The following is a 14,864-nucleotide window of genomic DNA, read 5'->3' as shown; positions in this document are numbered from 1 at the left end:
TCCTCTCTAAAATGAATTAAAAAAAAAGAAGGCAATCAATGAACAGCTAAGGTGTCGCAACAAAAAACTGATGATTGATGCTTCTCATCTTTCTTCGTTCCTGTCTGTCTGTCCCTATTTATCCCTCTCTCTGACTCTCTCTTTGTCCCTGTAAAAAAAAAAAAAAAAAAGATTTAATTTATTGATTTTAGAGAGAGAAGGGGGAGGAGCGGGAAGCATCCACTTGTAGTAGTTGCTTCTCCCATATGTGCTTCAACCAGACAGACAAGCCCAGGGTTTCAAACTGGCAGCCTCAGCATTCCAGGTGGACACTTGATCCAATGCACCACCACACGTCAGGCTAAATGTTCCTTGTTTTAAGCTGCTAAGGTTTGGAGTCATTTTTATGCAACAAAAGGTAACTAATGTATCAAGATATACTGTAACACATTGTATCCTCTAAGTATCCATGTTCCCCCAATCAATGATTTGAGGTAGGAACTATTACCTTCCCCATGTTACAGGAGAGTAAACTGAAGCACAGGAAGAATAATTGCTCTGAGCACCCTACTAGCAAGCCTAGGTGGGTCTGTCTCCAAAGCCTTTGCTCCTACTAGGTGCCAGCCTTCTATGTGCCAGGTACTGAGCTGAACCAGCCTGGCTTTATTGTTTCATTTTATTTGATTCTCACCTTAGAATAGATTAAGGCGGAGGAGACCATTCCAGAGAAAACTGTTAGAATCCATGGGAGTCCGAAAGACCAGAGTAACAGGCTTTATTGAAAGGAAGAAAGGAACCCTGCCAGGCACTTCTCCTGGGGGAGAAGAGCACCGGTTACAGACTAGGGGCGAGTTATGTAGTGTTTGGGAGAGCCTGAGGGGATACTGAGGCAAAAGTCCTGGTATGTCCGGAATGCTCCTCCTTGGGGGGCTTTAAGCATGTGGGGGTTGAATCAAAAGTCCTGGTATGTCCGGAGCCCCTCCTTGGGGCGGGTTGTCAGCTTTTTGGAATTCCTTTGTCTCAGGGGCGATAGTCCAGTAAGGGTGAGGTCTGACAGATAAGCGGAACAGCAAGAGGGCAGTTTGGAATTCATGTATCTATCAAAACCCACCAGCCAACACTCGCACAATGCCTTCAAGTTAACAAGACAACTAACTTTACTCTTAACTAGGACGTAGGCAGGGCAGATTTTGTGTTCTCACCCCCAATTTCAAGTTAGGCAAGCTAAGGCTCAGAGTGAGTAAGGACTTTGCCCAAAGTTGAACATAAACTCAGGAGTAGTGGGAAGATGGTCCTGAGGCTTGATTGCTACTCCCTTCTCTCCACCCAACCAGGCCACGCCCTAACCTAATTAATGATGGGTATGTTTGCTGAAATCGCAGAAGGTCCTCTCCATGCCCGTTGCAGGAATCCCTCTGTGCATTTGCGTAGAAAGGTGGCATTCATTAGGGACCCTGGAAACCACTCCATCTTTCATATCCCCAAGAAGGAAAAAGGAAGGCCAAGTCCTCCGTTTCACCACACTCTCTTTCTGCAGAATGTGCTCACACCTGGGAGGAGGAGGGGCTTAGAAATGCCGTTTGGCCTTTTATCCTAAATGCATTACCAACTCTTTCCCTTCCTGGAAGTAAGAACTTTTTGGCCACCCCTCCCAGTTCTAACTCTTCACTGGGTTTCTCCTCCCAGGGATTAGGCTGCAACTACTAAGAGCTGAGCTCTTTCCTTCACAAACAAAAGCAAACAAAATAGTCTTTGAAAACAGCAAAAGGGATTGGAGTTAGAACTGAGAGGGGACTTCCAAACTGATCCCCTGTAGCGGATGGCCAAGGAAAGCTGCAGGTGGTATATTCTTTCATAAAGATCCTTCTGGAAAGTATCTCTCTTTACCTGAGAGGTATGGGGGCTGGTGTGGGCAAAAATGTTTGGGACCATGATGAGTTTGTGACATGACTACCGAGGAAAGCTGCCGGTAATCCTTCTAAGAATCAGGGTAGACCAGGTGACTCGACAAAATGTGTGAGTGTTCATGTCACCTTGTCACTTCTTGTCACCTCTGAAGGAGGAGAATTAATCTGCCACCTGTTTTAAGAGAGATCAGAGAAGGATGTCAGCCTCCAGAGCCAGTCAGTGAGCTTGAAGACCCACTGAGCTTCAAAAGCAGAGTCCATGCAGGGAGGCTGCGGCAGTGCCTGAGCCACCCATGCCTGGCTGTCTGCGGTGGTCTGCAGGCCACAGGCTGGGGGGTGCGGCGAGGGGGTGGTGACTCACCATCTTGAGCTGAAAGAGCCAACAAACCCCAAAGGCTCCCCTGCTGTCCCAGTCCGCATTCCTGGGGCTTCCAGGAGTGCATGGGAAGCAGGACCCTGGGTTCTTTTGCAACAGTCCTGCCATCACCCCTTCCCTGCACACATTCCTTGACTTCCAGGACTCCTCAGACATCACACCACAACCCCAGCTCGAACTGTCTGGGCCATCATCAGCCTTTTTATCTGGGCTCTGGGCTAGTTGGAGGGATCCTTTTACCTTCCTGCCCCCTGTGTCCTATCTGACCCCCACATTCTAGAAATCCTCTCCAGGAGACTGGGGCTCTGCCTCCTCCCAAGCTTTCCCCCCTTACCCCTTCCCTACACTGCCCGGATTCTACATACCAGGCAGGGTATGTCTCTCATCCTGGTATGAATGGGCTGGCCAAGTTAGCAGTGGGATTTATTGAACAATTTTGATCCAGTCCAGAAACTTCTCCCCAGAAACTTTTTTTTTTATCCCCAGAAACTTCTCAAGGCCATATTTGCCATTCCCTGGCTTCCCAATATGCCTTGTGGGGAAGGGGGCCTCTGAGCTCCTCTGGGAGCTTGGCATTTTCTGTGATCTCCTCCACTGGCCCCCCCCCCACCTCCCCCCTCCCTCCCCCAGGGCCCAGGCCACATTCTCCCGGGTCTGTCTACTGCACAGCAAAGCATGAGAACCAGAGATCAAAGGGACACAGCAAAGGGGCTGCAGAGAGGTCTCCTCCAAAAGAGGCTAGGTAGGGGTATAAAGCACAACTGGCCTTTTAAGCAGCCTACCCCCCAAAACAAACCCCCAGAGAACTGGGCAGGCCTCAGGGCTGCCAGGACCCAGCAGAGGGTGATGTCTGTCCTTCTCGGATATCCTCTGCCGCCAGGGTTTTGACACAAATCCTTCTGAGCCCAGTAACTGTGTTGTTCAACAGGGAGCAAGATCACAAGCAGCCCCCACGCCCCCTTTGGAGGCCACATCTGAATGGATGTCTAATCTGCCCATCGATAGCTGGGAGATGGAGTTTGGAGAGCTTGCCCAGAGTGAAGGTTTTCTAGATGGTGAAAATGGGTTGTGGGCAGGCAAGGTTTCTAGGAAGCAGAGCTGACTTGTCCTCCTGGTCCAGTTGCCGAGATCTCATCCCACACAAGCACTTAATTTCATGCTGAAGCTGAAATTCAGGCTGGGGAGTTCACCTGGAAAGAAGGTGGCTTTTATTAGGCCCTGGAGCTAATAGGCTTGGTTGTTTATGGCTTCTAATACTCAAAGCAAGTGGAGAAGGGAGACACGGGGAAGAAGGCCTTGGAGGTCCTCCTAGAATGCAGTCTGTGCGCTGTGCCTCCTAGACAGAGAGTCCCTGTGGATGGCGCCACTCCCCGCACCGAGTACTTGGAGGATAGCAAAGGGAGCACCCCAGTGAGTCTTCAGCTAGGTATCGCAATGGGGACATTGCCACATTGCCCAAGCTAAAGGCCACTATCCAGAGCTGGGGTGCAAATGGCTGCAGCCCCAGCCTCTCCCACCCAGAAGGAGCTTATTGCCTGGAGGAGTCTCCTCCTTCCCGGCTAGTGCCCCTCTTCCCAAGTCTGCTCTCACCAACGACATCCTTTCTAACTGAGGACACCAGTAAAATAAGGGGGGATAGAGGAATACTGGACCCTGTGCCCAAAAGGGAGGAGGGAGGAAGTAGAAAGGGGGTACTTAGGGTGCCCTGCTCAGGGGCAGGCGCCAGTCGGCAGCTGGAAATACCCAAATGTTAATCACCAATTAGTACAACTCAGGTGGAAAGAGAAACTTTATTACGTGTAAAATGGACTTAATGTGGCAGGAGCTGTGGGCTTAATTTCTTGAGATAAGATGCTTTTAGGCTAATCAGAGGGTCTGTGATGCCTGGATATAAAGGGGTCGGGCAGACTTCCTGGAGGCAGGCTCCGAAGGGCCAGCAGCTTAGAGGAGACCCACCCCGCCCTTCTTCTGGAAGAGTTGGAAAAGACGTCTGGTAAGAGAGCCGCGGGGACAGGGGACACTGGAGAGAGGTGGGTCTGGGCACCCCGAGGAGCTCAGCACTCTTGCATCTAGCTATCTTTTTCTGGATGTCAGAACTAGGAAGGTGGCTCTAATGGCTCCTTTACCACTCAGGTGACCAAGGCAGGAAGGGCTTGGGAGGAAGGTTACTGTTCTTCACCTCTACTAAAAACCCTGGGAGGAAGGGGGCAGGACCTTGGAGGAGGGGTCCAACTTCAGAAAGAGTTTCCCTGAGTCTAGATAGTAAAGTCTGGGAAGGGAGACTGTAAGTGTGGCTTTCTCTTAGGGCAAGAGGGCTGTGATGATTTAGGTGACAACCAGTGTGGGGGCTGGGAGGCTGGCTGGTGTGAACTCTGGAGGGCTGTGAGGGGAGAATCTTGCCAGACCACATGCCTGCGATGTCTCGCCACTGAAGCCCGGAAGGGGGGCTGTCCAGGCACACGGGTCTGTGCTGCTTTCTTCTTCCTGGATCCCTCCCCCACTCCCTCCTCCCACCCCACCCAGACTCCATTTAAATACAAAACAAAAAGAAGGCTCAACTCTTGGCCAGACTCCTTGTTCCTTCTACTCACTAACTGTAACGCTCAGCACCGCCACCCTCCCTAAGATCCTGCTCCAGCCTCCTAGAAAAGCCCCAAACCCCAAGGCTCAGTGTCCCCTGGCTTTCAGGACCCCACAAGCTCCGAGGTGGCACTAGTGCATTGCCACACTGGCTGCTCCATCAACACAGTGCTCCCCTCATCCTGGTCCTGTTCTCTCTTAGGTCAGAAAATCACCCTTGGAAGATGGTGGCCATGAAGATCTCTCTGCTGCTGGTGTCCCTGCTCTTGGCAGTGGTGCTAGGAGATAAGGAGGAGGGTGATTCGAGGTAGGGGTGAGGAAGGTGGGGCCAGCTGCAGGGGAGGGGGCTGGGAGATGACTGGGTTCTGGTTTTCAAGGGGGACGGGTGAAAGAAAGGAATTCCAGGCCAAGAGGAATGAAGCTCCCAGGAAAAATCTGCCAGCAGTCTGAGTGCAACGTGAAGACAGAGCCAGAGAGTATTTATCATCAGCTACTGCTGCAGCAGTAGAGACTGCGGGTAGATCTCTGGAAGGACTTCTCAGTGGCTAAGTGTCTGAAGTAGATGACAGCATCTCACTAAAGCACTCATTTAAGAATTTGATCAAATTTTGTTTTATTTTTAATTTACTGATTGATTTGTGAGAGAGAGGAAGGGAGAGAGAGAGAGAATACCAAAAACAACAATCTTTTCCTATATGTGCTATGACCAGGGATCGAACTCATAACCTTTGCATATCAGGACAATGCTCTAACCAACTGAACTATCCGGCCAGGGCTGATCAAATTTTATAGAGGACCTCCTGTGTACCAGGTACAGGGGCCACATGTGAGGAGTGGTCAACAAAGGCTTCCTGCCTCCATGGGGTGTGTAGGCCCAAGGAGAAAACAGACCCGGAACCACCTGGGCGAGCCGCAAACCGTCATGGGTACTGTGAGGAAAAGCAGAGAGTATTAGGAATGAATATAGCAGGGAGCTCTGGGTTTTGGGGACCAAGAGAGACCTCTCCAAGTAAAGAGTTAGGCCTTCTTGGATGCAAGGGCAAGCTATTAGCTTGTGTAAATTCAGTGATGCGAATTTGAGATATGGCTGTCAGAAACATGTGCGAGGAAAGACAGTATCATGTTGAAGCTAAGAACATGGACCTGGTTCCAGACCACCTGGGGGTAAATCCTGGATCTGCCCCCTATGACGTGTGCTAAATTAATCTCTCTGCACCCTGGTTTCCTCATTCACAAAAAGGGGCTATAGGCCCTGGCCAGTTGGCTCAGCGGTAGAGCGTCGGCCTGGCGTGCAGGAGTCCCGGGTTCGATTCCCAGCCAGGGCACACAGGAGAAGCGCCCATCTGCTTCTCCACCCCTCCCCCTCTTCTTCCTCTCTGTCTCTCTCTTCCCCTCCTGCAGCCGAGGCTCCATTGGAGCAAAGTTGGCCCCAGGTGCTGAGGATGGCTCCATGGCCTCTGCCTCGGGCGCTAGAATGGCTCTGGTTACAACAGAGCAACGCCCCCTGGTGGGGGTGCCAGTTGGATCCCGGTTGGGTACATGCGGGAGTCTGTCTGACTGCCTCCCCGTTTCCAACTTCAGAAAAATACAAAAAAAGGGGGGGCTATAAATAGTGTCTACCTCTTAAGGGTGTTTTGAGGATTAAATGAATGTATGTATTAAGGGGCTGTTAGAGGCCCTGACTCATGTATAAGAGCTCACTTTTGTCAGTACTGACTGGGAACCAGAGATCTAAATCAGGTGTGGCCAGGGCAAGAGGAGTAAAGGAGGGAGCTGTGACTCAGTCCTTTGAGATAAGGGGGCCCTCGGGTCCCTCTTTGCCCAGAAGTCAGAGCCGCACACACTGAGGATGCAGGAAGTGGGCCCTTCTGCTGAAAATAAAGTCCAAGGGGCTTAATCCATGGACAAGGTGGTGTCTCCATAAAAACTGACTCCTGAGAAATGGGCTGGTTTGTTCTCAGATGCTGGCCTCCTGTCAGAACAGTCACTGAGGCTGGCAGCTGGATTCCCCACACATCCTGCCCCTTCATGGTGTCCTGGTTCCTACCTCTCCCGTCTCCTTGCCCCTCAGATTCCTCACTAAGGCCAGAGGCTCCAGACCTCGCAGCCGCAGGTACGCCGAGGGGACTTTCATCAGTGACTACAGTATTGCCATGGACAAGATTCGCCAACAAGACTTTGTGAACTGGCTGCTGGCACAGAGGGGGAAGAAGAATGAGTGAGTCCTTGTACAAGCCCTTTCTGTTCCCCGTGCCTCGCTCTGCCTTCCTACGTTCAGACCAGATGCCACACGTGGCCCCACGGCCACGTGAGGCACAACTCCAGATGGTGCCTTTCACTGAGGCGACGATAGGGAGCTGGACAACATGGCGGCCCTGACTTGCCAGCAGACCAGTCTGGGGGCAGGACTAGGGCAACTTTCCAGTCCTTTTCTTCTCAGGGGAAGGGTCAGTGAGGATGTGGGGGCTCACCAAGGAGTTGCAGGAGGCTGGGGATGCAGGCAGGGGAAACTGAGCTGTGGCCAAGGGCTTTTGGGGGGTGGCCGCTGCAGACTTCGGAAATAGAATAAACTGTCCTGTCCTCCTTCATTCTCTTTGCCAAATCTCTGCCTGCCCTCGCTGTTTGGAACGCATGGTAGGTTCTAGTAAGCTGTGTCACTGGCAGCTGAAGACAAGCAGTGAGGAGGTTGAGTGAAGAAAGAGGTACCCTCTGTTCCCCCACCCACTCCCTAATCTTTATCTTACCAGCTGGAAACACAACATCACTCAGAGGGAGGCCCAGGCCCTAGAGCTGGCCCATCAATCTAACAGGAAGAAGGAGGCCAGGGAGCAGCAGGGGTGAGTCAGCCCACAGGGGAAGGAGGGGTGTGGGGCCTCCTGACCCCCCCCCCTCATTGTTCCCTCTCCCAGGCTCCAGAGCAGGGCCAGGCCCCAGATAAGCAGCCCCTTCCACTCTGGAGTTCAAAGAGGGGTCTGCACTGAACTCTTGGAGGTCAGCCTCAGCTTAAGGAAGAAGCCTGGGAGAAATGGGGGCGGGGTGCTTGGGAGGGTTTGGGGGCTGGGGTTTCTAAGATTGATGACTTAGTACTTAGGAGGGGGGCAGCAAAAGAGACCTCAGGAACTGGCTTCCCCACTTCTCCCTGCCGCACACGGGGAAGGGTATTTGTGGAACAGGGATCATCCCGTCCTACGGCCAGTCCCCGAAAATCAGTTGCCTCCTTTCTGAGGCACTGAGGAATCTATGGTACAGATCATTATGGAGAGAGAATTTTCCCAAAATAATCCTTTGGGGGTTTGGAATGCATTCTGGGATACTTGTAGAGGTGGAGGGGTGGTGGGATGTCTCCCACCAGATTTCGGTTTGGCTTTGCCTGTACTGAAGAGACTGTACCCTGGCAGACAGAACGGGTTGGAGTTTTAAAAGCTGAGGTAACCGAGAGGCAGCTGTGTTGACTCCTTCCCCCACCCCCAGCCCCCTTGGAGTCCCAGGCCCTGTGTTTACTCTCTCTGGGTGGGGCCCAGCCTCACCAAGGCGGCCTGCCTGAGGCTCTCTGCTTTGCAGCTCCCTACCCAAGACGCCCAGTGACGAAGATTTGCTCAAGGACTTAGTGATTCAAGAGCTGCTGGCCTGGATGGAGGATCAGATGGAGCTCTGCGGGCTCAGGTGGCAGAGTTGGGGGGCTCCGGGGATCGTGCACAGTGGTTCTGAGCTTGAACACTGGGGTCAGATACAGGTCCAGACCTTTACCCCAACACATGCTGGCAAATTCTTAGACTCTCCGAACCTCGGTGTTTTCATGAAAATCGGGGCTATTTAAACCACTTCGTGGAACTGAGGTGGATATTAAATAAGATAATGCAAGGAAAAAGCTGACAGCAACACCTGTAGAGTAATAAGAGTTCAGTAATGTTGGCAGCTAGTACCACTGCTTATACTTCTTTCTCAACTTCCTCCAAGTGAGATGCTGTTCTCACCTCCCCTGCCCACCTGAGCCAACCTGCCCATCCTGTTCTCAGCTTTCCCTATGTACCCTTGTGCCATGGCACCTTCTCATCGATGGGGCCCCTATAGATGGAGGCATGTTGCCCTTTTCTGTAGCAGCTGCTGGTCTCAGCGGTCCTTGAATCCACTTTACCAGCTAAGAAGTCCTTCAATCTGTTAGGTCCTAGAAGAACGGGACAGCTAAATACCATGGAGAGACCCACTCACCTAAAGGGTGAGACAGGACACTCATTCAGAATGCGGACACCGAGGCACAGAAACCAAAATACATTGACTTCAATGCTGGGAAGCTAAGAAAGGATTGAGGGAACAAATATGGGAAAACCTCCTGTAGGAGGATAAGAAGGGAGAGAAGAATGTGACCAGAACAATAGAGAAGAGAGTATGAGAAAATCTCCATAAGGAAGCATCCATCCGCTTCTCCACTCCTCCCTCGCTTGCTTCTCTCTCTCTCTGTCTTCCCTTCCTGCAGCCATGGCTCAATTGGAGTGAGTTGGCTCTGGGTGCTGAGGATGGCTCCTTGGCCTCCACCTCTGGTGCTAAGAAGAGCCTGGTTGCTGAGCAACAGAGCAACGGCCCAGATGGGCAAAGTGTCGCTCCCTAGTGGGCTTGCTGGGTGGATCCTGGTCGGGGCGCATGTGGGAGTCTGTCTCTGCCTCCCTTCCTCTCACTGAATTAAAAAAAAAAAAGAAAAGAAAAAGAAAATCTCCATAGGAAGGTGAATAACAGTCTCTGTGCTTTTCTGAATCATTTTATTTATAATTAAAAAGGCCATTTGAAGGTAGGTGAAGGTAGGGCAGTTGAACCCTGGCTAGGTGCCAGGATAAATTTACTTTGCTGACTCCGAGCTGATAATGACCCTCCTCTCTCTACTCTCCATAGATCTCAGTGACTCTGACTGAACCCAGCTCAGGACTGGACTCTGCCCTTCACTTTTTTAGCTCCTGCCTCAGCCCCACTCCTGGGTACCCTAGAGAAGCCAAACCAATAAAGTTAAAGCTGAAATAAATCTTTGTGCCCATTGTCAAAATGTATTCAAGCGTCTACTGAGCACTAACAGCATATGTTTCTGTGTGTGTACCACTCAAGGAACAGAAGATATGGCTCTTATCCATCTGTTAATTCATCTATTTATTCTACAAACACTTATTGGAAACAACATAAACAGGGACTGTGCTAAACACTGTGTATACAGCAATTAGGAAACAGATACAATCATTGTCCCTGTGAAGGGTTTACAGTCTGTGATGAAGACAGACCTTAATCTTTAAACATGCAAACACAATAATCACATGACATGCCAAAGTATGCCAAGAAAGATGAGGTTGTTATGAGAGTGGACAGTGAAACCTTATCTAGGTGGAGTGGGGACTCAGGAGGGCCTCTTGGAGATAATGACATTTAAGTTGAATAAGATTTGAAGGATTAAAATGGCCAGACAGCCTGAACAGGCTGGACACGGAAGACCCAGGTTCAAAACCCCAAGGTCGTTGGCTTGAGTACGGGCTCATCTGGCTTGCACGCAGCAGGGGTTGCTGGCTTGAGCATGAGCGTGGACTCATAAACACGATCCCGTAGTCGCTGGCTTGAAGCCCAAGGTCACTGGCTTGAGACCAAGGTCTCTGGCTCGAGCAAGGGGTCACTCAGTCTGCTGTAGCACCCTGGTCAAGGCACATATGAGAAAGCAATCAATGTACAACTAAGGTGCCACAACAAAGAATTGATGCTTCTCATCTCTTTCCCTTCCTGTCTGTCTGTCTCTATCTGCCCCTCTGTCCCTTTCTGTCTCTGTCAAAAAAATATATATATATGGCTAAACCCTGGCCAGGTGGTTCACTGGACAGAGCATTGTCCCTGTGTACCAAGGTCACGGGTTCTATCCCCAGTAAGGGAACATATAAAAAGTAACCAATGAGTGCAGGATCGTAGACATGACCCTATGGTCTTTAGTTTAAGCCTAAAGATCACTGGCTTGAAGCCCAAGGTCGCTGGTTTGAGCACAAGGTCATTGGCTTGAGCAAGGGGTCACTGGCTTGGCTGGAGCCTCTCTCCCCATCAAAGCACATATGAGAAAGCAATCAATGAACAACTAATGTGCCACCACAAAGAGCTGGTGCTTCTCATCCCTCTCTCTGTCTTCCTGTCTGTCTCTTTCTTTCTCTCTCTCTCTCACTATAAAAAGAGGATCTATTTGCATTCCAAAAACAATCACACCCAGAAGAGTAAGAATTATACTGAGATGAATAGGGATGAAAGCGGAAAAGGAAGTCCAGTAAAGAGGCTCTTGCGGGATTCGAGGTTCACAAAGGCAATGGTAGTGGCGGTGAAGGAAAGCGGGCACACTCTCTCCAAAAGTCAGTACTTTTATCTCCCGCGCTCAATCTTTTTCTCCAAAAGTCAGTACTTTTATCTCCCGCGCTCAATCTTCCCCACTTCAGTCTGCTGCCTTCTCCCAATGCCCTGAGTAGCACCTTCTCCCCTAGCTTGGGTCATCTTTTCCTGGAATGTCCTCCCCCCTCTCCTTGATCTAGTCATATTTTAGTAGACTAGAGTCAAACACACCTAGGTTCAAATGACTTAGTATATCTGTGACTTAGCAAGTTAGTTTCTCTCTCTTATGCTCAGTTTCCTGTTTGTGAAAAGAAGATTAAAAAGTACCCACCTCATAGGGTTAAAGTAAGTATTAAGATAATGCTTGGGCCCTGGCCGGTTGGCTCAGTGGTAGAGCGTCGGCCTGGCGTGCAGAAGTCCTGGGTTCGATTCCCGGCCAGGGCACACAGGAGAGGCACCCATCTGCTTCTCCACCCCTCCCCCTCTCCTTCCTCTCAGTCTCTCTCTTCCCCTCCCGCAGCGAGGCTCCATTGGAGCAAAGATGGCCAGGCGCTGGGGATGGCTCCTTGGCCTCGGCCCCAGGCGCTGGAGTGGCTCTGGTCGTGACAGAGCGACGCACCGGAGGGGCAGAGCATCGCCCCCTGGTGGGCGTGCCAGGTGGATCCCGGTCGGGCGCATGCGGGAGTCTGTCTGACTGTCTATCCCCGTTTCCAGCTTCGGAAAAATACAAAAAAAAAAAAAAGATAATGCTTGGCACAAAGTAAGTGGTTAATAAAAGTTAACTTTTGTTATTATTACTCACATACCTAAACCTCAGTATAAAAACACAAGGGTATATTAGTTTAAAATCAGAGAATGGCAGGCTGAATGGCTGAAGGTCTGGGCCAGAAACATAAATGAGCAAAGTGGGGAGGGTGTAAGACAATGGGAAGGACGGGGACTGTGAAAATGGAAGAGACTGCTTGCCCAAAAGCATTATGGTGCCAAACAAAACTCTTTTGAGAGCTGAATTTGCCTGAGGGCTGCCAGTTTGCCATCTCTTCCAGCTCTGACATATATTCAGTTTCCTATACTTTAAACTCCTTGAGTCCCTAAGAGTGTGTACCACACAATTTAGAGTGTGACTGACTGTTCAGAGGATGTATTTTAGTGATTCTCCATGATAGAACTGATTGTCTTGAGAAGTTTAAATCTATATTTCTGGAGTCTTGGGTATCTCTGGGGGGGGTGTCAGTAAGTCATAAAGGGTTATTTAAAAATATTCTGTACAGCCTGACCTGTGGTGGCGCAGTGGGTAAAAGCGTTGACCTGGAACGCTGAGGTCACTGGTTCGAAACCCCAGGCTTGCCTGGTCAAGGCACATATGGGAGTTGATGCTTCCTGCTCCTTCCTCTGTTCTTTCTATCTCTTTCCTCTCTCTGTCTCTTTCTCTCTGTGTGTCTCCTCTCTCTAAAAAAATGAATAGCCTGACCTGTGGTGGCGCAGTGGATAAAGCATTGACCTGGAAATGCCAAGGTCGCCAGTTCAAAACCCTGGGCTTGCCTGGTCAAGGCACATATGGGAGTTGATGCTTCCAGCTCCTCCCCCCCTTCTCTCTGTCTCTTCTCTCTCTCTCTCTCTCTCTCTCTGTCTCTCCCTCTCCTCTCTAAAATGAATAAATAACAATAAAAAAAATAAAAAAATGAATAAATAAAATGTAAAAACTAAATAATAAAAAAAAATTAAAAAAATATTCTGTATAAGGTTCTTGCTATGAAAGACGTTGTGCTCAGTCTTTCATAAACATTTATTCAACTTTTTGATATTTTTTTATTTTTTTGTTTTCTGTTGTTAAAATTTATATGGCTCAGTGGAGAAAACATTGACCTGGAACTCCAGAGGTTGCGGGTTTGACCCCCAGACATGGCATGTATAAGAAATAATCAATGAGTATACAACTAAATGGAACAAGTAAGTGAAGCAATGAGTTGATGCTTCTCCCTCCTTTCCCCTCCTCCTCCCATTCCTCTCTCTCTCTCTCTCAAATCAATGGAAAAAAATTTTAAATATTAAAAAGGTCATGGTGATTGCTTCTTGGCCTTTTGGCTAAGATCAAATGTAAAAGAGTCATGGTGATCTCATTGAAAGCCTCATCACAACCCTTTCAGATAATGATACCATAATATCTGTTAACCATGCACTACACTGCCTCCATGAGGCAGAGAATCAAAAGCCTATGTATGCTCTTAGCCACCTTGCCACAAGGCCAGTCTGTCACTTAACGCAAATGAGGGCCTCTTTGAGAACCAGTATTCATGATGTACTGTAGCAGAGTGCTTCTGAGATCCATTGTTAAATTGTCAGCAATTTTGAGAGCAGGTTGTAAAACCATTGATAGCTTGAAATTGGCCATGGTTAGAGTATTTACACCATAGAAATTGGCAAACGCTATAAATCAGAGCTCCTCCCTTCCCATCTGGAGAGGTGGTTGTTAAACATTTACTAGCACATTACTGGTCAGCCTAATTTCTCTAAAATTATAAAGGTGACAAAGGTGTCCGAATAAGGGAATGAGCATGTCTGCTTGAGGGTGGCAACGAGGTTTGTCGAGGGCCAATGTGTGTACCTAAGCGAGTGAGTATGTCTGTGTGCATGGTTAAATCTAAGGTCATTGGTGGGGGGCTGAAGGATCAGTGTGTGCACCTTCAGGTGTCATACAGTGGGAGTCAGAAGGTGACAAATGAAGCAGGTGTGTCTAGATGGTGCCAGTGGGTACCTAAAGGACCAAATGTTGGTGTTAGGGAGTGGAGTAGTAGGAAAATGAAGCTATGAGGTTAGTGTGTCAGTGTGGTACTGGTATGTTTGTCAGAGAAAGAGTGAGTAGGTATATTGGAGGAGGTCAGTATGTATGGAGCAGGGGGTCCAAAAAGGCTAGTATCTGTTGACCTTCAGAACAAATCTGTGTCTGAGAAAGTTTGTGCCCAAGGGGCTTATGCTATCTGAGCTCAGGGTGTGGGGGTATGTGTGAGCATGAATCTAAAGGATGATTATGAAAGGGTGAATGATTCTTCTAGCCTTGGCCCTTGCAACCATTAACATTATATTCTGCTTCAAAAAACAGAAAAACGCAAAATAACAGTGGCTTTAGCAAGATAGAATGTTACTTCTCTTTCTTGTAAACGTCCAAAGGCAGGTAGTCCAGGGCTGGTGTAACAACTCTGTTCCATGAAATCATCAGGCATGCAGGCTCATAGGGCTTAGGACTCACAGCACCATGATCTCTTAAGGCCCAAAATGGCAACTAAACATCCAGCCACGAATCTCTGCAGGCATTCTCTTATCCTTTTACAGAAACCTCTCTGACAACATTACTCACTTTGGTTTGACCTGGATCTGTATCCCAGCCCAGCCCTCTCTGCAGAACTTCATACTAGTACATCCAAATGACAATTGTCCATCTCTCCTGTGATGGCCTGCAGACCTCAATTTCCATATGTTCAAAGCTACTCAATTATTTCCTGAACTTCATGTCTCCCTCTTCCCCAATGGCACCATCCTTGGTGCCCAAGCCAGAAAAGTTAGCATCGTGCTGACTTTTCCCACCAACTCTGCTCTATCATGTCAGTTTTTATCATTTCACCTTCTTTCTTTTTTTAAATTTTATTTATTTATTTATTTTACAGGCACAGAGAGTCAGAGAGAAGGATAGA

The 14,864-nt window shown here is 49.2% G+C and overlaps 1 protein-coding gene across 1 annotated transcript; it reads left to right on the top strand.

The window, feature by feature from the left end:
* The first annotated feature begins 4,187 nt into the window (after positions 1 to 4,187).
* GIP (gastric inhibitory polypeptide) lies at positions 4,188 to 9,848 on the top strand. Its single transcript, XM_066255500.1, has 6 exons — positions 4,188 to 4,255; positions 5,045 to 5,149; positions 6,914 to 7,060; positions 7,590 to 7,679; positions 8,404 to 8,505; positions 9,727 to 9,848. Exons 2-6 carry the CDS (start codon positions 5,067 to 5,069, stop codon positions 9,734 to 9,736), a joined length of 432 nt encoding a protein of 143 aa, XP_066111597.1. The 5' UTR covers positions 4,188 to 4,255; positions 5,045 to 5,066; the 3' UTR covers positions 9,737 to 9,848.
* Positions 9,849 to 14,864: the final 5,016 nt, after the last annotated feature.

Source organism: Saccopteryx bilineata, chromosome 2 (genome assembly GCF_036850765.1).
Source record: "Saccopteryx bilineata isolate mSacBil1 chromosome 2, mSacBil1_pri_phased_curated, whole genome shotgun sequence".
NCBI classification, from domain to species: Eukaryota; Metazoa; Chordata; class Mammalia; order Chiroptera; family Emballonuridae; genus Saccopteryx; species Saccopteryx bilineata.
The sequence above is the reverse complement of the archived record's forward strand: the minus strand, read 5'-3'. Positions and strand labels throughout refer to the sequence as shown.